General features: G+C 42.8%; 3 protein-coding genes across 10 annotated transcripts in view; all 3 read right to left on the reverse strand.

The window, feature by feature from the left end:
- HOMER3 (homer scaffold protein 3) overlaps positions 1 to 24,008 on the reverse strand; it is a 68,195-nt gene that overhangs the window by 10,114 nt on the left and 34,073 nt on the right. The gene's annotated exons all lie outside the window — the stretch shown is intronic.
- LOC139788101 (semaphorin-4E-like) lies at positions 26 to 3,849 on the reverse strand. 2 transcript variants are annotated; one of them, XM_071727679.1, is made up of 9 exons: positions 3,686 to 3,849; positions 2,855 to 3,152; positions 2,312 to 2,457; positions 1,930 to 1,989; positions 1,635 to 1,733; positions 1,347 to 1,446; positions 1,061 to 1,171; positions 617 to 768; positions 26 to 310 (listed from the first exon to the last, which is right to left on the reverse strand). In XM_071727679.1, the coding sequence occupies exons 2-9, from the start codon at positions 2,955 to 2,957 to the stop codon at positions 131 to 133; spliced, it is 951 nt and encodes a 316-aa protein (XP_071583780.1). In that variant the 5' UTR covers positions 2,958 to 3,152; positions 3,686 to 3,849; the 3' UTR covers positions 26 to 130. The 2 variants fall into 2 exon arrangements, with proteins under 2 accessions (XP_071583780.1, XP_071583781.1); XM_071727680.1 differs by lacking the exon at positions 3,686 to 3,849 and adding an exon at positions 3,235 to 3,394.
- Positions 4,791 to 23,995, reverse strand: SUGP2 (SURP and G-patch domain containing 2). 7 transcript variants are annotated; one of them, XM_071727420.1, is made up of 11 exons: positions 23,903 to 23,995; positions 23,456 to 23,577; positions 20,696 to 22,402; positions 19,074 to 19,191; positions 17,874 to 18,391; positions 17,574 to 17,685; positions 15,955 to 16,472; positions 13,398 to 13,462; positions 12,619 to 12,755; positions 9,339 to 9,459; positions 4,791 to 6,417 (listed from the first exon to the last, which is right to left on the reverse strand). In XM_071727420.1, exons 2-10 carry the CDS (start codon positions 23,568 to 23,570, stop codon positions 9,339 to 9,341), a joined length of 3,411 nt encoding a protein of 1,136 aa, XP_071583521.1. In that variant the 5' UTR covers positions 23,571 to 23,577; positions 23,903 to 23,995; the 3' UTR covers positions 4,791 to 6,417. The 7 variants fall into 7 exon arrangements, 5 of the variants coding, with proteins under 5 accessions (XP_071583521.1, XP_071583520.1, XP_071583519.1 ...); XM_071727419.1 differs by having other exon boundaries at positions 23,804 to 23,926; XM_071727418.1 differs by lacking the exon at positions 23,903 to 23,995 and having other exon boundaries at positions 4,791 to 9,156; positions 23,456 to 23,672.

The following is a 24,008-nucleotide window of genomic DNA, read 5'->3' on the forward strand; positions in this document are numbered from 1 at the left end:
TAATTGAAGGCTTTGGCCCAGGAACCAAAAATATTTTGTTTCAGATTATAACGTTTGCTGAGTTGGATCAAGCTGTAAGAAAATCAGAAGTGGTCCATTAAAAAATGCATTTTAAGTAGCTGGTAGCTTCTTACCATTGTGGGGAAAAAATTCCATAAAATATGCTGTCCTGCCACTTTCTTCTCCTAAGCAGAAAGATGTCCTGGACAATATTGAAATGGAAGTTTAATTCTGGAGCAGAGCAGGACAGGCGGGATTTTAAAAATGATGTCCACCTCCTCTGCAGCACACGTTTCCCACCAAGATCACCCTAAAAAAGGGGTAAAAGGAGCACTGGAGAATGCATAAAAACCCAAACATTCTTTTCACCTAAGAGCATTGCTGTGGGGATGAATACAGTTGGCCTTTCAAGAGAAATCTCAGGCAAAATAGAAATAAGTGCAACCCGAACAGCTGGTTCTGTTCTGGCAGGAAAAAAGAAGAATTAGTTCAGAAATAAAATGTCTGTGAGAGAATTTTTGCTTGGTTTGCCAGTGTAGATAACACTGTTAATCACTGGACTATGAAACTTCAACTGAAATACAGTAAAAAAGATCTTTACACTAGAAATACTAACTCGACAGACACGGGCAATTCTGGACACCAGAAGCTTGTCATAGAATTCAAATTCAAGAGCTGTTTCAGTGAAGAACACATAAATTTTATCATCATCTCCATTTGGGCTGGATTCACTCTCATGGACTATTTCCATGTTGACAAAGGTTGGCTCTGAAACACATAAATACAAAAAAAATTTCAGTTTATTGCAAGATAAACGTCAGGTATTACTTTAAAATTAAGTCTAATTAAACTGTTTTGTGGAGTAGTGGACAAGAAAGGGCTGAAAAGTATTTATGACTCTATCAAACATTAAGAGAAAGAACTGGGCTTCCAGAAATGGAAAGGGGCTCATCCCACCACTGAAGTCTGGAGACACAGATTTCTTTTCAATTCTCCCCTTACTTCAAAAGCTCACACTGCAAAATCATAAAGAAAAATCATAAAGAAAAACACATCTTACCATTTAGCCACGATGTTTTAAACTCTGTTCTTACAGGATTTTTCATACTGCGAAGTATTACAGGTTCTGTTCCCAAGAAATTATTTGAAGTAGCTGAATAAAACTCCCCATCTTTGAAGATTTGCATGAAACACAAAAAGGGTGAAATATGTGTTTTTAAAATGCAGAAATGCTTCGTAAGGAACAAGCTGGGGTTGACATGCAAAGGGAGGATGAGGGGAATGATATCCAATAACTGAGTTTAGGTGAGGAAAAGCAGCTCAGGTGCACACTGCTCCAACCATACCTACAAACACAGATGCATATTTCAGAGTTGGTTCAAATGGACACTTCCCTCTGCTTTCTTCAGCTCTTCCTTGCAAGCTTACATTTGTTCCATGGATAACCTGTGGCAACCAAGGATGGAAACAGGATAAAAAAGAAAAATTGCTGATGACTCTTCAGGTCTTTCATAGCGGTGTAAAAGAATTTGCAAAGTTTCTGATTTTCAGCAGGGTTACTTTAAGAAAGGTGTTCAAAGATTTCCCACACTACTCAAGCATCTTCAGTAAAACCTCTGTTCAAAAATAATTACCATGTGATCACAAGTTGGGTGATATGCATTGGTTCCACAGACATAGAGGTTGGAATCATTTATCTTATGGAGGAAGAGGATGTAGTTCTGGCATCTTATCTAAAATAGAAAATAAAAAAAGTTGACATACTGTAGTGGGTTGCACCTGAAAATAATCCTGGTGTCTTAGCAGCAAGCAAACCAACTCAAGAGATTTAAATTAATTTGCTTTTACTTCATTCATTAAAAAGAAGCTTGATCCTGTAGCCATTTTCATTTAAGTTTATAACACACAGGGGAAACCAAAAGTTCCTACCTTGTCCTTTCCACGACGAATGCATTCCAGTTGTCTTTCCTGGGTAGCAAACCAATATTCCTAAAAGCCAAAAATCCTTGTAAGGTGGGATGCTGCAACATTTTTTTCACCAAATCATGTGTAAAAAAATCCCTAATTAATGTTAACTTTAAATGTATTGGGTAAGTATTTTTCTATGTATTTCCATAACATATAGGGCATACCTGAAGAGAGGTATTGTGTTGCTTAAAAAAAAAAAGATTCTGTGATAAAGATTCAAGCCTTGAAATAGCAATGCTTTTTATTAAAAATCAGAACATTAGGTTCAAATAGAGAAAAACACAGACTAAATATTTTTTAAAAGAAGGTATGAAAAAAAAATAAAAAAAAGTCTTTAATTTACCCTGGCTATCTCTCTAGAAATATTATTCAAGTCAAGAGCAAATACTGCATCTCTGCCTCCAACAAATAAGGTGTCACTTTCTTCATTCACAAGGAGAGTGGAAACATTGGATAAACCTTCTTTCATAAAAGTGTTTTTCTTTCCAGCTGTAAAACACAGACTATCAGTTATTTTAAAAATACTTACCACTAGAATCAGCATTATGTAATAAAAATCCCAAGCTGAACATAATTTGTAACATTACAAAGGCAAAAGCTTATACACATTTCTAGAACATTTTGTAAAGAATACGAATGTATTGGAATAAATGCATGGAGATTATTTCCCCAATTTATTACTGGAAAATGAACAACACTATTATTATTATTTTAAGTCAGAACCTCCAGCTACAATTACTGCTCAGACATTCCTCACTGTCATCTGGAGTACAGCAGCAACACTTGAAGTGAAGTTGATTCAATTCCTCCTATGCCTAACAAAAAATAAACCCCCCACACTGTGCCAGGTTTCTTTTTGCTTCTGAAATGCCCATTTATTACTTACTTTGGTATTTTACTGTTTTTCTGGGAATGCAGATCCCGACAGATGTGTTTGCCTCTGGTATTAATTGCAAAAGGAGATAAAGGACAATAAAAGTGCTACCCATTTTCAGAGATTCAACTGGAAGTAAGTTCTTCCCAGTTTTTATTCCTTGTCATTAAATTATTACAGGCAGCAATTTCTTAATGGTTCTTGAAAGTTTCCTGCCAAGAGCCTCCAAAGTATTTGCAGTCTTCAAGAATCTTCTGAAACTTCCCAATGCCTCTGACACTTTCTGTTCAAACAACTACTTCCAGATGTCCTAAAATTAAAAGTAGTTTAAGGTCACTGTAATATTTGGTTACTTTCATGTTTATAAGAGATGGACAACTATGTCTTTTTACCAGATTTTGTGGTAAATGCCAACAGCTAAGGAAACCCTTTGCATCAGCGTAAGCCCAGGAAAAGTTTGGTTGGAACACTTTTAAATCTATCGTGTTGTAAACTTCAGGAAACTATGAAGTTACTTCTGTTATTCCCAGTATTGTAACCCAGGGTGTAAGTCTAGAAATGGATGTCACCCACATTTCCTGGATGCTTTTTCCACAGCTTTTTTGGCAGCACCTGGGACACATGCTCCTCCTGACACTACCCCCACCAGTCTGCACCTCTCCTCTTCCATTTTTTTCCCAGTGGACAGCCCTTAATTCTCACGCTGGATTCCCACAGCACCTTTTCCTTTCACCCCTTCCCTCACTGCCCCTTCCTTCAGGACTCCACGTGTGGAGCGGGCCCAGACCTGAGGGTCTGACAGCCCCCATCCCGCCCCCCAACCCCAGCCCTGAGCCTCCTCACCCCTCGGGTCGGGCTGGGGGGACATTCCCTCCGCACCCCGCAAAGTCGTAGCAGCCACCACCGCTGAGCCCGAGGAGGGACAGGGACCCAATTCCCCTCGGCTCACACCCCTCAAAATGGCGCCGCCGCCTCAGGGCCTTCGCCGAGGGAGCGACCGTTGGCGCCCGCCGGAGCACGCGGCCCCGCAGGCGGGAAAGGGCGGCTCCGCATCCCTAGGGAACATCCCCGCATCCCTAGGGAACTGCCCCGCACCCCCAGGGCACAGCCCCGCATCCCTAGGGAACATCCCCGCATCCCTAGGGAACATCCCCGCATCCCTAGGGAACTGCCCCGCACCTCCAGGGCACAGCCCCGCATCCGTAGGCAACATCCCCGCATCCCTAGGGAACATCCCCGCATCCCTAGGGAACATCCCCTCACCCCCAGAGCACTGCCCCGCACCCCCGGGCACATCCCCGCATCCCCAGGGCACACTCCCGCACTGCCCCGCACCCCCGGGCACAGCCCCGCATCCCTAGGGCACAGCCCCGCACCCCCAGGGCACAGCCCCGCATCCCTAGGGCACACTCCCGCACTGCCCCGCACCCCCAGGGCACAATCCCGGCGTTACCCCCGCCCAGGACCTCGGGGAAGCCGCTGCTGAGATGGAATCTTCCCCCAGCCCAACTTCCCTCGGGAGTTCCTCTCCCTATCTCTGCTCAGCAAACCCGCGGCTGCTGCTGTGCTCAGCGCACGGGCCCCAGGTCCTGCCCTCCCCTGGGTAAATACCTGAGCAGGCACCAAAAAAAGCCCCAACTTGGGGATTTTCTTCCACCCTTGTGTTGGGGACCTCTTAATTCTCTCTCATTTTAGACCCTTGATCAAAATTCCAGCAGTTTTTCCGGTTTCTGCCACGTCTTGCAAAGTGTCCAGAGAGAGGATTTTTATTAAGCCCACAGATCAGTCCACAGCCAATTTCTGCCCAAGAGGCAGCTGTTTGAAAATTTTGCTTTGTATTTGCTGCTTTATGTGGCAGGATCTTCGAAGCAAAGCCTTACCTTGATAATAATTTTCAAGGAAATGAGCACAAATCAGGCAGAAAAAGCTGAAGAGAACAGCCAGCACCTTCTTAAACAGCAGTAACTTTATTGCCCACAGATAATGCAAACATTTTCCACACTTGCTGCAATTCAGCAAGTTACCTACTTAACAAGGTTCACAAAAAAACTATTTATTTCAGAAGTACCCTATTGTTTTTGAGCATTTTTTCAGTTGAGGTGTTTATTATTGCTCAAATCTACAGTCTGGTTGTGATTGGCCACTCAGTCATGAGATATGCAGAATTCAAGGTGATGCAAGACTATCAGGAATTCATTTTTTAATTAGAAAATATACCTGGTTGTAGGATAGAAAAGAATCCAAAAGAAGAGTATTTGAATTTCTGAGTCCAGACTTCCTTTGGGTACAATCCATCAGGATTAACTTTAAAGCAAAATGGAATAGCAATAGGAAAAAATCCTGTACATGGATTTTGAGTAGTAACATCTCAGCAGAGATTAAGTGTTCACACTAAGGATGCTGTAGTGTCTTCTAAAAAACAAAAGAAAAATAAAGAGGAAAAATGGCATTGGTGTTACACCAAAGAAAGGCTTTGAAGGAAAAACAAAAAAAAAAAAAAGAGGGAAAGATATCTTTTAGTCCAACACAATTACTCCAACCAGTGGATTACTGACTGGAATTCTCTGGTAGGGCATCTCCCCCAAAATGGGGATTCTCCTAATTTCTCTCCAACGAGAGCAAATGTCCTTTCTTCTAGAACCAGCTCCTTACCTATAATAAATCTTTGAAGGAAAAGGAAGAAAAAGTTGTAACCAGGGCTTGAACTTGCCTCTCTCAAGCTTTTCCTAGCTGTCAGTATGAAAGGGTGAGGAGTCCTGGCTGGGATCTCTCACAAATGAACACTCTCACTTTACCTCTGGGTAGAAAGCAGCTGCACAAGTGTTACATCTCAGTTCCTTGCAATTTTCCCCCTCATATCCTGCCTAAAAAAAGGAATTTGAATTTAAAAGGCAACAATAAAGCACACACATATGTAAAGAGAAAGTTTTGCTGTTCTGAAGTCGGTACGCCAAGAAAATCAGAGAGACAACTAAATCCTGGGATTATGTGAATAAAAAAGGGTGAAATTTGCATTCTGTCTGGGGCACAATGGTTTTGGCATTCATGTGGAAAGTAACACTGGTGCGTGTAGATTTAATGCACTAGAAGAATACTTTTTTTTAGATTAAAAAGTAACTAAGATTTAGTGGGTATTCTCAACAGAGACTTTTAGCAGCACAGAAACAGAGGGACCCTCCTTCCCTTGAACACCACAAAATCCTGCTTGACACTAATCAATAATCTGAGTCCCACTTGGTAGTGCCAAAATGATGCATATCTCTTACAAATGGCCAAATTCACAAGCAAAACCATTTCAACCAGAAAAAGTGTATAGTTCTACATTTATTGCAGATATTAAAAGATTAACAAGGCTAACATGTTTACTTACACTGAAAAGAAATGTCAGTTATCCAATAACATAAGCATCTAATTGTCACTAGCTGAGCACTGCTGCCAATTTGCACGGAACAGAAACCAGCAAATTGCTCTACAAGATTAATGGCAAAGAAACAACCAAAAGACAGTAGACACACCACTGAAGTTAGTTAAAATGTTCACTGAAGCTTGCAGTCTTCATGGAAGAGAGCCTGGAACTAAAATAACAGAAAAGAAGCTGGTAAACTTGAACCAAGGCAAGGTATCTGCAAAACAAATGTTTCACATGTACAAGTAGTTAAAATTTTCAACTCAGAGCTGCCTGCAGAAGCAGGTAAAAAAATAAAAGGAAATTCCTTTGGCAAAAGGAGTGTGAGGTCTTGGTAAAACAAGATAAAAGGGGCAAATGGTAACGCAGGTGAGAGCAGCACTGGAATCTCAGCACCAGCACTGCTCTGCTGATTTATTGGCCAAAATTCAAGTTTGGCACAAAAAGACAGAGCATACAGGGGAGCAGATTAAGATTTTCCCAATGTTCACCTTTCTTCTCAAGACAGCATTACAATCGGAATGGAATTGCCCTGAGGAAGGATGATCCCATTTTCCAACAGTTTTCCCAGGCTGGGTAAGCAAGTGTTTGGCAAAAACACCCTGAAAGGTCCCACAACAGCCTCAGGTTTGAGCTGGGGCTGAAGGGGTGGATTCCAATCCAGTGGGAAGCTCCAGCTTGTGCCCTTCTGCTAACTCACCCCCCCCCAAAGAATCCTCCCAAAATGGAAATGGGAAAGGAGAGGTGAACTCAAAACTGTGGACAGCAACAGCTTTATCACTGAAACTAAAAGGAAAGCTTTAGCTTCCTAAACCCTTTGAGTGGGTCTGAGAAATAAATCAGAATACTGGTGCCAGGCTGGGACTGATGGAGCTCCTTTTCCAAAGGTTCAAGTTCTACACTGGAAAACTGCTAAATAAGCACAGGAAGGGAAGAAGGGCAGTGAGGAACACACCCAAACAGCAACTTAACAGGTAGACAGACACTGCCAAATACTGCAATTGATGATCTTCCAAGTAGCCTGTGGTCCAAAATGTGCAAGGATTTTCAACATCTCCAAGTAAAGCCTCTGAGAAATGTCTGGGCTCTCAAGGGGCCTTAATCAAGTGTGACAACCAAATTTTTAGTATTTATAACCTTCATGCTTCAGCTTCTTGTAGTGTAAGGGTGAAGAAACCTGTGATGTTCCCAGGAAAACAGAATTATCAGTGTATTTTTCTGCATTTGCCATTGTGGTTTTGTTTAGTGAGTATGTGCTTCAAGGCAACTAAAACTGAGTGATCAGAAAAATGACATGATTTTGGTTTCAAAGACCCATACAGAAAAAAAAAAAAACCAACAAAAAACCAACTTGCATTAGTAAACTAAAACTGGTTGCTACAAAGCAAGGAAAAGTTGCATTGCTACAGAACAAAAATGAAGACACTCCCTTTCAACCAGCAGGGCTTTTAATGGAGAAAGAATAGCATTTTGTTCTTTAACCAGCAGGCACAGGCAAGTTGATGACTGAAGACCACATTTTCTTGCATATTTGTCAGTTAGGGAGTTGAGATTCTGCCACATTTCTGGGGGTGCTGTTAGTGGTGTACCACAAGCTCTTTGCTCTACAAGAAGCATGGTGCAGGATGAAAAAAACCAGCAAGACAAGCTGACTCCTGGGAAGCAAAACATGCATCAGGTCAAGAGCAAACTCTTCAAAGAGAACTTCAGTAGGTTCTGCTACTACAACATTCAAGTGAAGACTTTGGACTAGTTTAGAAAGGTGAAGAATGAATGCACTAAAAAGTGCAACACTAAATTCTGTCACTTTCAGTGATCCAGTCCCAGATCCCTTATTGAGGTGCAAGTCAGGACAAGATGAATGATTGGACCTTTAGTGTTTGTGGTAACACTGTGAAATCTTTCTTGTCTTCAGAACTGCTTCACCAAGCAGTTAAACAATGCTTTTTGTTGAAGCATCCAGTCTTCTCTGTCAGTAAGTTCTGGAATAGTCCCTTTTTTAAGGTTTTTTTGTCTTATTTCTTGGGATTTTTCAATAAAAGAACTTCTGGCAAAGCAAATAGTTAATAGAAACAGAAATTACTATACTGATGGCTTTACAAATGATGATCCATTTCCAGGTGATTTCCAAATATCCTACTTCCAAGGATTTCCTTAGTATTTTCTGCAGACAGATGGATCTCACCTGCTCCTGGCTTAAACTTCTTTGAGAGGAAAGAAACCATTCAAGAACTTGTTGGAGAAGAGCTGCAAATTTGTGTAAAACCAAAAAGTACACGTAAAATATGTACTACTTGTTCATTATAATGAAAAACTTCAGCAGCTGAGGTTTTCAAGGAAGAGTTTAGTGCTTTCAGGCATGGATGAACTCAGTTATTCATCCTGCTCTTAAAGTCTAGAATCATATACAAAGTAAGCATGCAGGTGGACTCATCTTGAAAGTGGTGTTTGGAGGCAAGGAAACTGCTTTATGCAGAGGATTAGCCCATCAATAAAATGCAGTAAAAGAAAATCTGAACTGCCTTGCAAGAAGATCTGAATTTGAGAAGATTCTTGGCTTCAGAAAGGATCAGAGCCAAACCACACTTTTCATGTCGCTTTCTCTGGGTTTTTTGGGAAGCCATCTCATCACCAAACAGGCAAACTTGGCCAAAGAGAGAGGTAAACAGGCACTTCTGAGAACAAAGTCAGGTGTTTCTTCCTCAGAAGATGGCATCCAAGTGGTTAGCTTGCACAAGTAAACACAAGACTAACTTTAATCTTGGAAAACGCTTTAATACATTAATATTCAAGTCCACTACTAGAGAACAAAGTGCTCTTCATACTGGCACACTTGGCTGAAGATCTTTCACACAGCAGCCTTTGCATATCCGTGCACTTCCTAGCGAGCCAGTCCCTTATGTCAGACCTAGGAAGTAAGATTTGGGGTAATTCAGCAGTTCAAAGCAAGTCTGGGTTTTCAGGAGAGGCCAGGAAGGCAGAGACACTCCTGGAAACAGTTAATATTTGTTTGGTAAGGGAAGGCTTCAAACCCCCTGGTATTTTAATGTTTGCAGGAATTGACAAAGCAGAGGTGGCTGAGGCACATACCTATTTACTGGCTCTTTTCTGCCTGTACATTTGTATCATTCTCTGACGGAAAACATCAAATGCATCTTCTTTATTTTCTTCCCCTGCAACACCCAAGCCCTCCCCTGCAGAGGTAGCACCCCTAGGGAGCAAAATGAATAGTTAGAACACTCTGTTTCTGTTAACATTTGCAGAAGAGATCTAAACAATTGCTTCCAACACAGACATAATTTCAGTGGAAAGTAATTGGGCTTTGGCTGGGGGAGAAGGGGAGCAGAGCCTTGGTACCTGACATAGCAGCTCAGCTGTAAAACAATTCTCACTGCCCATTCCACATGCAAATACCCACCAGAAGAAAAAGCTCCTGTGATATTAAGGGTGCAGTGAAGATAGTCTCCTAATTTCTTACATGAGCTCTTCTTTTAACCACTTTGTTCATGACAGACTTGATTCCTTTACTCCTCTGGAGAAAAGATCTCAAAAGCTGCCTCGTTTCTTACATTCCAAAAATGACAGAAAGCAGAGATGTTGAGGATTGAGTAGGGAACACCACACGACTGCATAAAAGATGAAATTTTTACCAAGGGGATGCAAAGCTGCTTCTTTAAAACTTCCAAAGCAAGGTGAAGTCTTACAGGACACACAGCACAGCCAAAACCTGGAGCTCCTGCCTTTCCAAGAAAAATGAATCATGACCTCACCTCTCTTCATCCCAAGATGAAGAGACAGGTCTCAACAAACCAGAAGAGACCAGACAGGTCTCAACAAACCAACTTTCTGTCCTGGAAGGAGATGCAGAGGATGACCCAGAAGAATGCAGAGATGCAAATAATGAAACCCCTTCTCTTCTTTCTCCAGGCTGTGTGCACAGAACACAGACACTGCAAAGCTCAAGTTAATGAAACCTCTGCCACAGGAATGATCCTCACTGCCAGTTTTATCCCCCAGGTCAGCTGCAATCATATTATCTAATAAAGATTTCATTATGGGAAGTAAGGAAATGTAGATGGCCCTACATCCTGAAATAGGGATTGCTGTGCTATCAGGGTAGAAATCTGAGGACCTTAAGTAGAATAAAGAAAAATGGCTTTTATCCAATTTCTGTAATAATAGGTCCACTTAAGCCAAAGAGATTGTTGTGCAATTCTAAAAGTGTATTCACAGACTTTGAAAAAGCAAATTCAACTTTGCAGGCCACAGTGGAAACCCTGGGTGCTTTTTTTTTTTCCTTCTGAATGGTAGAGTGTGACTTGGCAGCTTTGCTTTTTCAATCTTTTATCATATTGCCTGTTTGAAGCAGACTCTCCATTTGCTGTTTCCATTCCACAAAGCCTGCTTCATATTTCTAAACAAGAACAGATTATTTTTTTTTCCTATTTACACCACAGTTCCTCTTCTACATTACTTTCAGACTAAAAAAAAAAAACCCCACTAATCAAAGACACAATTACTCAGAGGAGGGTCTATCCCATAACAATGTGCTGTCTTTGGAGGGTGGTTTATTCTTGATGGTTTTTTTAAAACACCTCTTGACCTGTAGAATTGGTCAGATGTGACAAATTACTTCTCAAGACAGGGAAGAGCTCACTTTACTAAAATGAAATTGCATTTATAATTTCTGGACCCATCACAATTGACATCTCTTTTACAAGTACCATAAATAAAAATACCCTCAAACCTGGCAATATGACTCAGCCAGAGCCAATCTTTCAGCTTTCCTAGCACAAAAAGGGACTTGAATTCCTTTGCATGGCAACTGATGTGCCTGAATACCTCTGGTTTAGATACCAGTGTGATAAAATCATCAAGATTTGATGTACAATTGGAGACTCTCCAATTATTAATCCATCCCTTTTAGCTCAGAGAATGAGATCAGACAGCAGAGGGGTTTTTCAGCAAGTCAATAGAAGGGCTGGTAGTTTTCAGAAGGGGAGGAGAGCAGAGGCTACAGATTTCTACATAAAAAACCCCTGCACTGCATTAAAACAGCTGAAAAGAGACAGCAAAATGCTCAGTTGCACTGTTTCTTCATCCTCACTGAGACCTTGATGGGGAAGCAGAGAGAGGGGCACACCAGGAAATCATCACCAGTGTGGAGTTCTTTCTATGCTAGAGAAAAGGTCAGGGTGGTTTCACAAGAGGTGAAGGAAGAAGTTCTTCACTGCTCCTGGTGGGTGTCTTTATAAAGAGTGATGTGGCAAGATTCAAGCTGGAAAAGCTCTACTTTCACTTATTCAAAATGAAGTTCTTAAAAAAAAGATGGCCAGGAATTTCTACAAAGTGGTCAGCTAACTGTCAGACCAGATACAATCAAATCCCTCAGGATTAGTGCAGCAAAACCTGTGCCAGGAGCTACAGAAACAAACAAATTCCTCATCTGTTTGATCCCAACAAGTTTTGAAGTTAAGAACCAAGGTTCTAACACTGGTGAAGACAAAAAAAAGGTGAAGTAAACTGCTTTCTCATTGCCTGTTTGCTGCTGAAGAGGGAAACAGAGAAAATCTGGTGATGGCCACCAGAGCACAGGGAGCAGTAAGGAAAAAAAGTGACCAACCAGAAGTATCCCACCAACTGAAATGAGCAGAGAAATCCCTGGAGAGAAGCAGACTGTTAAACCATGGACTAGAAAGCTTGTGAAATGGGTTCAGAAAGAAAGAAATAAATTTCTGCCTCCTTATTCAGTCAGAGAGTTGAAGGAGGTGTTCTCTGTGCTGGCAGCAGTGGACACTGGAGACAGCAAGCTGAAAAGACCAAATGAAGGTTGAAAATCAAGTTTATTTAAAAGGAAAAAGCACACTTACCTTCTGGCAGATGCACTTACCTCTTTCAGTATGCAGTGGAATGAATCACATAATTAAGAGTAAAAATAAATGTGTTGCCTAAGCCTAGTGTCTGATGTTCCCAGTGGCTATTTATACATTAGAAATGTAGTCAGGAGATTCCCAGGATAATACTAGGTGTTAAAAAAAAAACCAAACAACAATCTTAAATACACTAAACAACAAAAAACACCTCCTGAAAAACAAGGGCACCCCTGGCTCTTTAGAAAGTGTCCTTCAGTGGTGGCAAACTGGATGGCAGGAAAGAGCCACCTTCCAGAGCAGACTTTGCCCAGCCTGGCCAGAAAAAAAAAACAAAAACCTGTGAAGTCTCCAGACTCAATTTTGCTGAGGCCAGAGGCAAGAAGGAGCCAAACCATGGAACTGGCCACATCTAGGTGGGTTGGACAAACATAGTTACTGTGAGAATCCCAGCCTTTTCCAGAGCTGCCACATTTCTGTCCTGTGTTCCCATTACATACACTTTGACAGGCTCTCTGATTCCTTTTCCTCGTGTCCCAAGGCCATGTCCTTCTTGCCAGCCCATCTTCTGAAGCATCTGGAAACCCACGTTCCTGTTTGTCAGTTTCTTGTGTGAAAATTCTAAATCTTTTGGCTTCTGCAGAGAGGAAAAAGAGAAAACAGGCTTTTTTTTTTTTTTTTGGTTTACAGGGAGATCATGAATTAAAACCCCCTCAGCCTCCCCCTCTTTAAACCAAGTGTTTGAATTTCTGGATGTACAGAACTATCACCTCAGCAACACTTCCCTAGTGACCCAGGAAAAGTCTGTCAAAGAGTAAACTGCCTTCCAGTTTAAGAAATAAAAATATATATTTCAGGTACCCAAACTGTTTGTTGCATTATTAAAATAGCAAAGAACACACCTTCACAATTTAAAAAGGTAGTTCTTCTTTTCCAAGAACAAAAACTGCATGATCTGATGTCTGAATCCCAATTTCAAACCAGGCAGCACTCAAATCACATTTCCCCCATTTTAGAAAATTACAAAATATTTTCCAGACAGCAGAGCACTGATGTCTTCTGGTTAAAAAACAAAAAAACAACAAAGTTTAACACACAACTGTTCAGCTGTGCTCTAATTACCCAGAGCTCTACTTTTTCCAGAGGAAGGGAGGCATGGCTCTCCTCTGTTTTTCAGGATCAGGCTTTTCAAGCTGTAATTTGATTTTCTGACAACACCTTTTCTCTTGTAAAGAGAGCTGATTGCAGAATGCAAGGGCAAACCACAGTAATTCTTTACCTTCTTCTTCTTTGTGACTGGGCAACCACGAGGCCTATCATAAGCAATTCTGACAGGTTCGTGCACTGCAAATCAAATCAATGACAACATTCAGCTGGAAAGAAAAACAATTTTAATATAGAACTCCAAAAGCACATCTCAAGTGGCACTCCTAACTTTAAAGCCTTGGCCTAAACTCAGAAGGAACGCGAGAGAGCAGAATAAAATAAAATCAAAAACCAAGACAGAAATAGTAAGAACTTTTTTCCTCCTCCACCACAAAAAAAAGGTAATTAGTGCTTGTGTGTATTATTCAGTTTTGGAAACATCAGGCCAGGAGGAGACTTAAGTTTGATAACACTCTAAAGACTTCAGATCTCTCATTTCCCTGAGCTTCTGTAATACTCTGATAGATTCAGACCACACTTCCATGAGGAGGTTGTACCCCATTTTCATATCAGAAATGACAACCTTCACCAAGAAAACTCTTTAGGTAAAGAAAAGATATTTGTTAAAGCAGCTGCTGAGCACATATAATCAGCTTAAATCATAAAATCACAGAATGGGCTGGGTTGGAAGGGACCTCAGAGCTCATCAAGTCCAACCCTTGCTCCACTCCCCCCGTGGTTCCCAGCCCATGGCACTGAGTGCCACATCCAGGCTCTTTGGAAATATCTCCAGGGATGGAGAATCCACCCCTTCCCTGGGCAGCCCATTCCAATGCCTGAGCACCCTCTCCAGAAAGAAATTCTTTCTCATGTCCAACCTAAACCTCCCCTGGCACAACTTGAGACCTCTTGTGCCCTCTTGTCTTGCTGAGAGTTGCCTGGGAAAAGAGCCCAACCCCCCCCTGGCTCCAACCTCCTTTCAGGGAGTTGGAGAGAGTGATGAGGTCTCCCCTGAGCCTCCTCTTCTCCAGCCTCAACACCCCCAGCTCCCTCAGCCTCTCCTCACAGGATCTGTGCTGGATCCCTTCCCCAGCCCAGTTGCCTCCTTTGGGCCTCCATCTCCTTCCTGAATTTTGGGGCCCAGAACTGGACTCAGGACTCAAGCTGTGGCCTCCCCAGGGGCAGAATCCCTTCCCTGGACCTGCTGGCCACACTCTTCCTCATCCAGGATGCCCTTGGGATTCTTGGCCACACTGCTGGCTCCTCTTCAGCTTCCTGGCAATCCCAGCTCCCTTTCTGCCCCTCTGTGCCCCATGGAGCTCCCCAGGGGGTTGTTGTGGCCAAAGTGCAGCACTTGGAATGTTGAACCTCATCCCATTGGGGCTAAACCTGACTCCAACCAGGATCCAGGGAGTTGGAGAGAGTGATGAGGCCACCCCTGAGCCTCCTCTTCTCCAGCCTCAACACCCCCAGCTCCCTCAGCCCTTCCTCACAGGACTTGTGCTGGATCCCTTCACAGCCTCCTTGCTCTTCTCTGGACCTGCTCCAGCACCTCAATCTCCTTCCTGAGCTGAGGGGCCCAGAACTGGACCCAGGACTCAAGCTGTGGCCTCCCCAGGGCTGAGCACAGGGGCAGAATCCCTTCCCTGGACCTGCTGGCCACGCTGTTCCTGAGCCAGTCCAAGTCACCTGAATGGATCCTGCAGGTGCTTGTGGTTTTCAGGTTTGTGTCTCTTACATAGCAAAAAGACAAATTATAAGAGTTCCTGTGATACTGCAGGCTCCTACAGGACCTGTTGGAAGTTGAAGGGTTTTGACACAAATAAAGTAAACCAAAACTGGGGATGATTCCTTTTTCACAGGCTGTCTGTAAACTGCAGACCTCCCATGGGTACTTCATGAGCAGCTTGGCCCTGCAGACACCAGGATGTCTGGGGACAAGATAAAGAGCTGGGGCAGTTCTCATCTTGCTTTCCTATCAGTCAGAGCCCTCTGTGCCTGCTCATGCCTCTCCTGCTGAGCCCAAAATCTGGAGTCTGGATGGGGAGACCCAGGCTCTGTGCTGGTGTTAGTGGCTTCCTGTGTTTGTCCCACATTTATAGTGCAACTGCACCACCATCCATCTCTCACACGTGGGGTTTTTTGGGTTATAACTGGCCTTGATCTGTCCTGCTTCTAGTGCCATGAGATCCTGGTGCAGGGTTTACACCTGACTGTCAGAGGACAGCCCAATACAGCAAGAGGATGAGTAAGACTTGTCTCTCAATTGTCAGGATATCAGAGCCACCTCTGTTGTGGCCATAGTGACAAAATTTGGCAGCCCAAGCCAAAGTCTAAACATACTCTGTCAAACACTCCCAATATGTTCAGTGCTGCACTTATGGCTGTTAAACCTTCCATGTACTGATAAAATAAACCCTGCAAAAATGACTACTGTGGGTTCCTTAAGCAGCAGAGGGAGGATAACAGTCAAGTGTTCTTAGAGAATGATGTTTGACACAAACTCTGCTCTTGCTCTGCATTACAAAACTTATTACTCAGTTCATTCTGATTCTCCAGAGTGAATGAGCCTCTGAACATTGCATTTGTTTCTCTGCTAAAGAAATGGAATTATTTTAGCACTCAGCAACAAAGTAAAATCCAGACATTCTGCCCCACCACCTACAAAGTATCTTTTAAGTAGCACTCACCTTTTGGTTCTTCTATGAGACAGATCCTTTTAGAGGCAGGAATCATACCAACTTTCAGAGACTTGCTGCTGATTCTTTTGCGGGGAAACAGGGTGCCAGGAGCAGGAGCTGATGCCTGTGTCGACAGATTTGGTACAGCACTGTCAGAGGATGTGGCAAGCTGCATTTCACCTGCTGAAATTTCCTCTCCTGTTCTGGCAATCATTTCTTCACCTAGGTTTTCCACACTTCTACCTGCTGAGATGTCATCCTCTTCCCCCTCCTCCGTTTGCTCCGTTTCCATCTCTTCCAAAGGCTGGGAGGGATCTTCCTCAAACTCGGCTTCCTCCTCGTTATCTTCTTCCTCTTCTTCCTCGTCCTCTTCCTCCTCTGAAATATCCACGTTTCTCTCTTCAGGCTGAGCACTCTGCCCAGCATCAGCTGCTTCTGACCCAGCACTGAAGTTTATAGATGGGCACAGTTCATAGACTTTCATTCTGTAAAACTTGAAAGCAGAGCTGGTTCGATCCTGCAGAAACCTGAGCAAAAAAAAAAAAAAAAAAGGTTTTTTTTTTTTCAGACAGTGAAAATAATATCAGAGATTTTCTGAAGTAGCACGAAACAAAACATAACAAAGAAACTTCTGAATAATTTTTTTCCAGGTGGTAATTGACAACGGAGCACTCTGGCCACTGTAAGCAAAGCCCCAACTTCAAAAAAATAACACAATGGAAAATATTTTGGCAGATATTTTGGTTCAAGGTGCAAGCTGATGGCTTTGCATGTAAAGGAAGAAAAAGCATTTATCAGTTCAAAAAAATAACACAATGGAAAATATTTTGGCAGATATTTTGGTTCAAGATGCAAGCTGATGGCTTTGCATGTAAAGGAAGAAAAAGCATTTATCAGTTCAAAAAAATAACACAATGGAAAATATTTTGGCAGATATTTTGGTTCAAGATGCAAGCTGATGGCTTTGCATGTAAAGGAAGAAAAAGCATTTATCAGTTCAAAAAAATAACACAATGGAAAATATTTTGGCAGATATTTTGGTTCAAGGTGCAAGCTGATGGCTTTGCAGGTAAAGGAAGAAAAAGCATTTATCAGTTCAAAAAAATAACACAATGGAAAATATTTTGGCAGATATTTTGGTTCAAGGTGCAAGCTGATGGCTTTGCAGGTAAAGGAAGAAAAAGCATTTATCAGTTCAAAAAAATAACACAATGGAAAATATTTTGGCAGATATTTTGGTTCAAGATGCAAGCTGATGGCTTTGCATGTAAAGGAAGAAAAAGCATTTATCAGTTCAAAAAAATAACACAATGGAAAATATTTTGGCAGATATTTTGGTTCAAGATGCAAGCTGATGGCTTTGCATGTATAGGAAGAAAAAGCATTTATCAGTGCATGTGCACGTTTGGGAGAAGGGTTTTTCTTTCTGAAGGAGTTCAGATATTCAGAATTAATGGTGGTGCTGGGCAGGACAACAGGGAGTATTGCTCAAAACCCTCTCCTCCTAAACACACTGAATAAAAGCACCTCAGCAATCCATAAAGGGAACATCTCCTTGGCCACTCTTTAGATGCATTTTGATTTTTCTTATCAGCTCAGGCACACAGATAAACGTGTAGGTTACTCACCAAAGGTCTGGGTTGTCTGCACTGTTGTCTATGCTGAACTGCTCAATTTCAGGTCCTACCTGAGCAACAAACTTGGCAAGTTTCTCAGCAGTTTCCATTGTTTTAGCATCCACTGCAAAAACCAGGATGTTTGTTAGCTAGGGCTGCAGACTTGGAAGCTCAGCACAGTTGAGAACCAGCTTCTTTAGCAAAAAAAATTATTTTTAGACTTCCCAGCAGAACACTCTATTCATTTTTTTTTTTTTTTTTTTCCCCTCATACAATTTACAACTTTAAATCCAATCCTGAATCTTCACTTACCATCAGGGAACTGAGAGGACAAGGGTGGGAAAAGTTCAGGAGGTGCCAACAAATCCTCAGAATCCAACAAATCCTTGGAATTTGCCCTTTCTTCTGCTGGCAGAGAACCCTCTGAGCTGGGGGCACACTGTGAGGATGAGGTGGTGTGGAGGGGAGAATTCTTCTCAGCTGGGCTGCTCTCTGGCACAGGAGGCTTTGACTGGCCTGACCCTTGCAGCTGCTTGTCCTGGTGTTTCAGCACTGTGCCAGCTGAGAGCAGAGTCTGTGTCCCAGTGGTTGCTCTCCTCACCTTCCTTCGAGTGCCATGTTGTGTGCCAACCCCAAACTTTTTTCTTTTAAACAACCTTCTCTTAATGCTTGCAACTTGCCTGGCATACAGCATGGCCCTGACTGATTCTGTGGCAGCTTCTTCAAGTGTTCTGCCCTCAGCACCTTCTTTTCCAGGTGGCCTCCTCTGCACCTCTGCTAACTTCAGTCTGTAGTATTTGTATTCCAGGCTGTCTTCATCAGACAAGAACCTGAAGCAAATCAGATAAAGAAAAGGAAATGAAAGCACAGCTGATCTCAGACTCCCAGATCAGACAACTCACAGCAGGAATCACTCCTTTTTTTCCAGGGGATGCACACAAGTTGCTCCATTAAACCTGTTTTTTTTTCCTCAGAGCAGCAGCCAATCCCTTCCTAGAGCAGCCCCAAGCAAATAAATGATGGAGGGTGTTGACACAAATAATTAATTTCCTGGTAATTAATCAGCTGTGCTGCAATTCACACCTGAGGAGACACTGCTGTAGTAAAAGATCTTTACACTTGGCAAGTGTCTCAGCTTTCTTTTCCCAACATTACCCCTAAAACACTGAATCAGAGGTCTGTTACCTTACTGTGTGTTTGCTTTGTCTGCCCCTGCTCATTATTTTCATCCTAAAAATGTAAATTGCTTGTAATGTCTTTTATTTGGATTGAAATTAGAGGCACTATTGGCAGCTCAAACCCAAGGTGAGCTTGGGTAGACAAAACAGAGGCAACAGAACCATCTCCAAGGCCATCAGGAAGTACAATGAACCCAGGAAACATTTTCAAAAAGCTGCTAAAATATCCAGCAGGCTTTGATCTGACAGCCAGCTAAAAAAAAATACTTAATTAAATATATTCCAAGTATCTTCATCAGAGAAAAGTATTGTGACAGTGTTTAAACACACCTACCAATATTCAGGACAGTTCTTTTGGGCATTTCTCTCTTTGGCAGACAAGGTTCCTGAAACAATGCTGGTCACCAGCTGGTCAATTATTTCCACAACTTTCTGATCAGCTCGCTGGGGGGCTGCAGGAAGAAGTAAAATAAAATGCACTCAGCTCATTATTCTCATCAACACAGTATCAATATGTCAGCTTTTTTTTTTTTTTTTTTTCTTTTTGGCACGCTGACATTTGCTGTTTTTCAAGTATTTTTAAATGTTAATACAAAGAAAATAGTACAAGAAAATTATTTGCTATTTTTCAAGTATTAATACGATAAGAGAAGAAAATAATTTGGTATTTTTCAAGTATTTTTCAAGCATTAATACAAGAAAATAATAAAAAAAATAATTTGCTATTTTTCAAGTATTTTTCAAGTATTAATACAGGAAAATAATACAAGAAAATAATTTGCTATTTTTCAAGCATTAATACAAGAAAATAATAAAAAAAATAATTTGCTATTTTTCAAGTATTTTTCAAGTATTAATACAGGAAAATAATAGAAGAAAATAATTTGCTATTTTTCAAGCATTAATACAAGAAAATAATAGAAGAAAATAATTTGGTATTTTTCAAGTATTTTTCAAGTATTAATACAGGAAAATAATACAAGAAAATAATTTGCTATTTTTCAAGCATTAATACAAGAAAATAATAGAAGAAAATAATTTGCTATTTTTCAAGTATTAATACAAGAAAATAATTTGCTATTTTTCAAGTATTTTTCAAGCATTAATAAAATAATACAAGAAAATAATTTGCTATTTTTCAACTATTAATACAAGAAAATAATACAAGAAAATAATTTGCTATTTTTCAAGTATTAATGCAAAAAAAAGGCTGCACTTCATCCTAAAATAAATTAAGGAGACCTCAGGAACTTTCTGAATGTTGATTCTAAAGCAGTTTGTTAGGTGAAGCACTGTGGTTTAAAAAATTTACCCTTTGCCATCCTTTCAAAGACAAACAGTTGCTGCACCAAAAGGATTCTGTGCTAAATGAGTAGATTTGAACAGCTCTCTGAAGGGGAGAGCTCCAAATTATGAGCCACTCCTGTCTCTGCTGCAGAACCTCCCTGCCAAAAAGTCCAATTAGGAAAATCCAGATGAGTAAGGACACTTCAGAGAGGATGAAGATGGCCCAAGGCAGCAGAGGACAGACTATTCCTGTAGGTGGTAGTAAATAAACAATTTTGAAGAAGTCTGGCTGCACCTGGTACAAGCAGTCATGGTAACAACTCCTGCTTAGATGCAAAAACTGGCTCCATGATGTGGCCAACTCCAGCTGTGCTCCAGCTGTGCTACCTGGAGCTGCTGCACAGCTGGGAGGTGAAGCAGAGGGAAAATTTTTGGTGTAAAAAATAATCACGTGCAGGAGAGGAGAGGCAGGAGACAAATTTTCCACCACAACTCTCCAAGTGACAGCTACAACAGGTAGTAGTTACTACCTGACTCAGCACTGCTAGGGATTGGCATGGAATTCCCAGAATTGGGAATCCCTGACCTAATGAATTGATAATATTATTGGTAAAATGCTAGCAACAAGGAAATTCTACACTGCCAAGGGTCTCAGACCAGCTGACTCACTTTTAACATTCGTGTCAGGTTTTTGGAGCTGCCCCATGGACTCAGGTTCTGGTTTTTTCATCTGAATTGGGTACCCACTCTTCTCCAACCAAGCCTTCAGGTTCTCAATGTACTCTCTTCCAAACAACGTCGAATCATCAAAGTTGGGGAACAGTGTTGGTGCTGGTGCCATTTCCTGGAGCCCTACAGCTTCCAGTATCTTTTCTTGCCTAAAAACAGAGGCCAAGGCAAAGGTCTGACCCAGAAGTGCTAAAGACTTACGGCAGAGAGAGACAGTGGTCTCAAAAGCAGTTGCCATTTCTCTTGGGTTGCCAAACCCACTGGTTTTAATGCTCAACTCATAAGCATTGCAGGCCATGAGCAGAGGGGTGACACCTTTCAGGAGGCGGTCCTGGAGCCTCATGATGTATTTATCAAAAGGTTTGATGACCTCAAAGAAGCAATTCTTTGTTTTCACAGCACCCTTGTCCAACAGCATGTTTAAAAACTCATTGTCCACTTTGGGAGTTTTCAGAGCAGCGTGTTGTAAGCTCTTGATGGTGAAGAAACAGTAATCCCTGTGTTCTGGCTTTAAGGAGCATTTGAAGGAAGCCAGCATTTTTGCACAGGTTTCTGTCTCCAGCTCAAAGAGAGCCCCGAAGAGCCGGGAAAATTCGGCGTCGTTTTTTATGGCGTGGAACCCAGCCCACTTTATAATTTCTATCCCAAACGTTGAGAAAATGTCTGATTTGTCCACGAGGTCAAAATTGAGATTTCGGAAAACGTGCGCAGGCTTTTGGAGCCTGAGGAGAGGTCTCTGGGTTGGCAGGGTTGGCCTCTGATTAGGTCGTGGAGGCAACTTTTGGTTAGGGAGCTGGGCGCTCGCCGGCCTCTGGTTGGGTCGCTCTGCAGCCTCTGGTGGTTGGTCAGGTTGCAGGTCTGGCTTCTGCTCAGGGCCCAGGGGCAGTTTTTTAGGGTTCCATTTCTTTAGGGGACTTTTGATCTCCCCTTTGAATACTTTTGGTTTAACAGCACCCCTTGTAAGACGTTTCCCTCGCAGAGCTCTCCCCCTGCCCACGCTGCCTCTCCGCATCGGGGGTCGGAACTCGCCGTCCGACGGAATTCCAAAGTCCACCTCGTACTCCTGATTCTCCACGTTGCCATATTCATCTTCCATGAGTCCTGGCGACCTAAAATCACCCAAAATATCCGAAGAGCTAAAGTCAGTTTCATGGGGTCCAGCAGATTCCCAGGAGTCAGGAGGGCCATAGTCCTGGTCGTGAGAAACCAGGCCCCCGTACTCCCGGTCGTGAGAAGTCGGGCGCCCGTACTCCCTGTTGTGTGAAGCTGGGTGCCTGTACTCCTGGTTGTGTGTAGCTGGGTGCCTGTACTCCTGGTTGTGTGTAGCTGGGTGCCTGAACTCCTGGTTGTGTGAAGCTGGGTGCCTGAACTCCTGGTTGTGTGAAGCTGGGTGTCTGTACTCCCGGTCATGAGGTGCTGGGTGGCCGAATTCCCGGTCCCGAGAGGCCGAGCGGCCGTAGTGTTCCTGGAAATAATTCTCTTTCCTGATGAGAGGACTCGTGGATCTGTAGGAAGGGCCTGGGTAATCCTCCCGAGGGTCTTCACTCCACTCATCGTGGGGGTGGTGCTGGGTGTTGTCATGAGGGTATCTTCCATCATCATGAAAGCTGTCTTCGTATCGTGGTCGTGGGACGGGCCTCGAATGAGCTGTAAGGGTAAAAACACAAATACACCAATGCCAGGAATATTAGGAAAAAAAAAAAAAAAAAGATGAATCAGCACCTCAAAAACTTCTGCAGGTTAAGCACATGTAGCTACCTTTAGCATATTCCCATTTGCTTTCTTACACACTGAGTAATTCAGAAGGAAAAAGCAAGTTAACACCTAAGCACACACAACACCACCAAAAAAAAAAAGATTAAAACTTCTACTCTACTAAAACCTCTGCTATAAACTCCATTTTCTATTTGCTCACAACTTTTTCAGCCCAGGAAGATGTGGATGTTGTGCTCCAATAATTCTACCCAGATTTCTCAGATGTAAAAATACCAAACCCATGCACCTTCTGTCTCCACACGTGTCAGAATTCCACAGCTGAACAGAAGATCTGAGTTTCTACAAACTCATACACAATTATCTAAGGTAACATTCAAGTCAAAACCACTAAAATTAAAAATAAATTTACTGTGAGCTTGTACAACTTCAGGAAACCAGAAAAGATCTTGCTCTAAAACTCTCAGTTTCCTATGGATATAATCCAAGTTATTTTTCTTGGCATTTTAAACACCAAATTTAGAGGCTAAAAGAAATTTCAGGTCATGTTTTGCATACATTCACAGATTAACGTTCTGGTTTTAGCTTCTTCTGCAGAAATAACATGGAATACAAAGACCCAGAGGCTTCAAACACACTCCTACATTTACTTATCAGACAGCAACAGAATTCCATCCTGCAGGAATGTCTCTGGAGACCACCCTGAAATTGAACCCACTCTCAGATGCAGCCTGAAGAGAATTCCTTTGTTTCAGATTCGGTGGGTTTTTTGGTTTTTTTGGTTTTTTTCCTGAAAATTGCATTCCACGTTGAAATAGTGTCAGTCACACCGTGGGTCTCTCCCATAAAAATGGATGTGGAAAAACACCGGCATAAAACCCCACGTTTTTAGCCACATCCAACACAAATGGAAGGCAATGAAGCCGGCAGAGCCCTTCCCAGAATAACTGCTGTAATCCCGGGCACGTCACGCCGCCTTCTCCTTACCTTTAAAACGATGGATCGTGTCCTGCAGAGCATCACCCCGCTCCATCCGATACCTTTTAACTTTATCCTGCACTACAGCATCAAACGTCTCCCGTGTGATCCGCCGAGAGGCCATTTTTATCCTGGAGCAAAACACCACAAAGCCGTCCCTGACCGGGCAGGGAGCTTGGGGACGGCTCCTCCCGCTCCCGGTACCTTCCCGGCTCCCCGGAACCCCCCTCCCCTTATCGAATCCCCCTCCGCAAACTCCGAGGCGTGCGGGGAGCTTTGACCTGAGGTAAAACACAGCGCTGAGAGGCTCTGAGGGGGGGGAAAACCGCGGTCACCTCCCACCTTCCCGCCCCTCACCGGGTGACCCCCGGCAGCTCGCTGCCCCCCGGGGATGAGGGAGGAGGAGGAGGAGGGAGAGGCCGCCCCGCCCCGCCAAGGAGCCGGCCCTGCCCTCACCGAGGCGGTGCCCCCCGCCCCGCCGCCTCCCCGCAAAACACGGGGGGGGCTCCCAGAAAACCCCGCAAAGGCTCCGGCTCAGCCCTGCCCCCCCCTCCCTCCCTCC

This window comes from Heliangelus exortis, chromosome 28 (assembly GCF_036169615.1).
Source record: "Heliangelus exortis chromosome 28, bHelExo1.hap1, whole genome shotgun sequence".
NCBI classification, from domain to species: Eukaryota; Metazoa; Chordata; class Aves; order Apodiformes; family Trochilidae; genus Heliangelus; species Heliangelus exortis.

What these genes read in the sequence shown, in the direction of transcription:
- LOC139788101 (XM_071727679.1), bottom strand. Translation starts at nt 2,957, where the DNA reads ATGGGTAGCACTTTTATTGTCCTTTATCTCCTTTTGCAATTAATACCA. An exon ending in ACCCAACTTGTGATCACATG is followed by an intron (nt 1,447 to 1,634) that starts GTAATTATTTTT and finishes TGGTTGCCACAG; the next exon opens with GTTATCCATGGAACAAATGT. An exon ending in GAATTGCCCGTGTCTGTCGA is followed by an intron (nt 311 to 616) that starts GTTAGTATTTCT and finishes CCCCTTTTTTAG; the next exon opens with GGTGATCTTGGTGGGAAACG.
- SUGP2 (XM_071727420.1), bottom strand. Translation starts at nt 23,570, where the DNA reads ATGGCCTCTCGGCGGATCACACGGGAGACGTTTGATGCTGTAGTGCAG. An exon ending in AAGAACTGTCCTGAATATTG is followed by an intron (nt 18,392 to 19,073) that starts GTAGGTGTGTTT and finishes GATTTGCTTCAG; the next exon opens with GTTCTTGTCTGATGAAGACA. An exon ending in CAGTCACAAAGAAGAAGAAG is followed by an intron (nt 12,756 to 13,397) that starts GTAAAGAATTAC and finishes TCCTCTCTGCAG; the next exon opens with AAGCCAAAAGATTTAGAATT.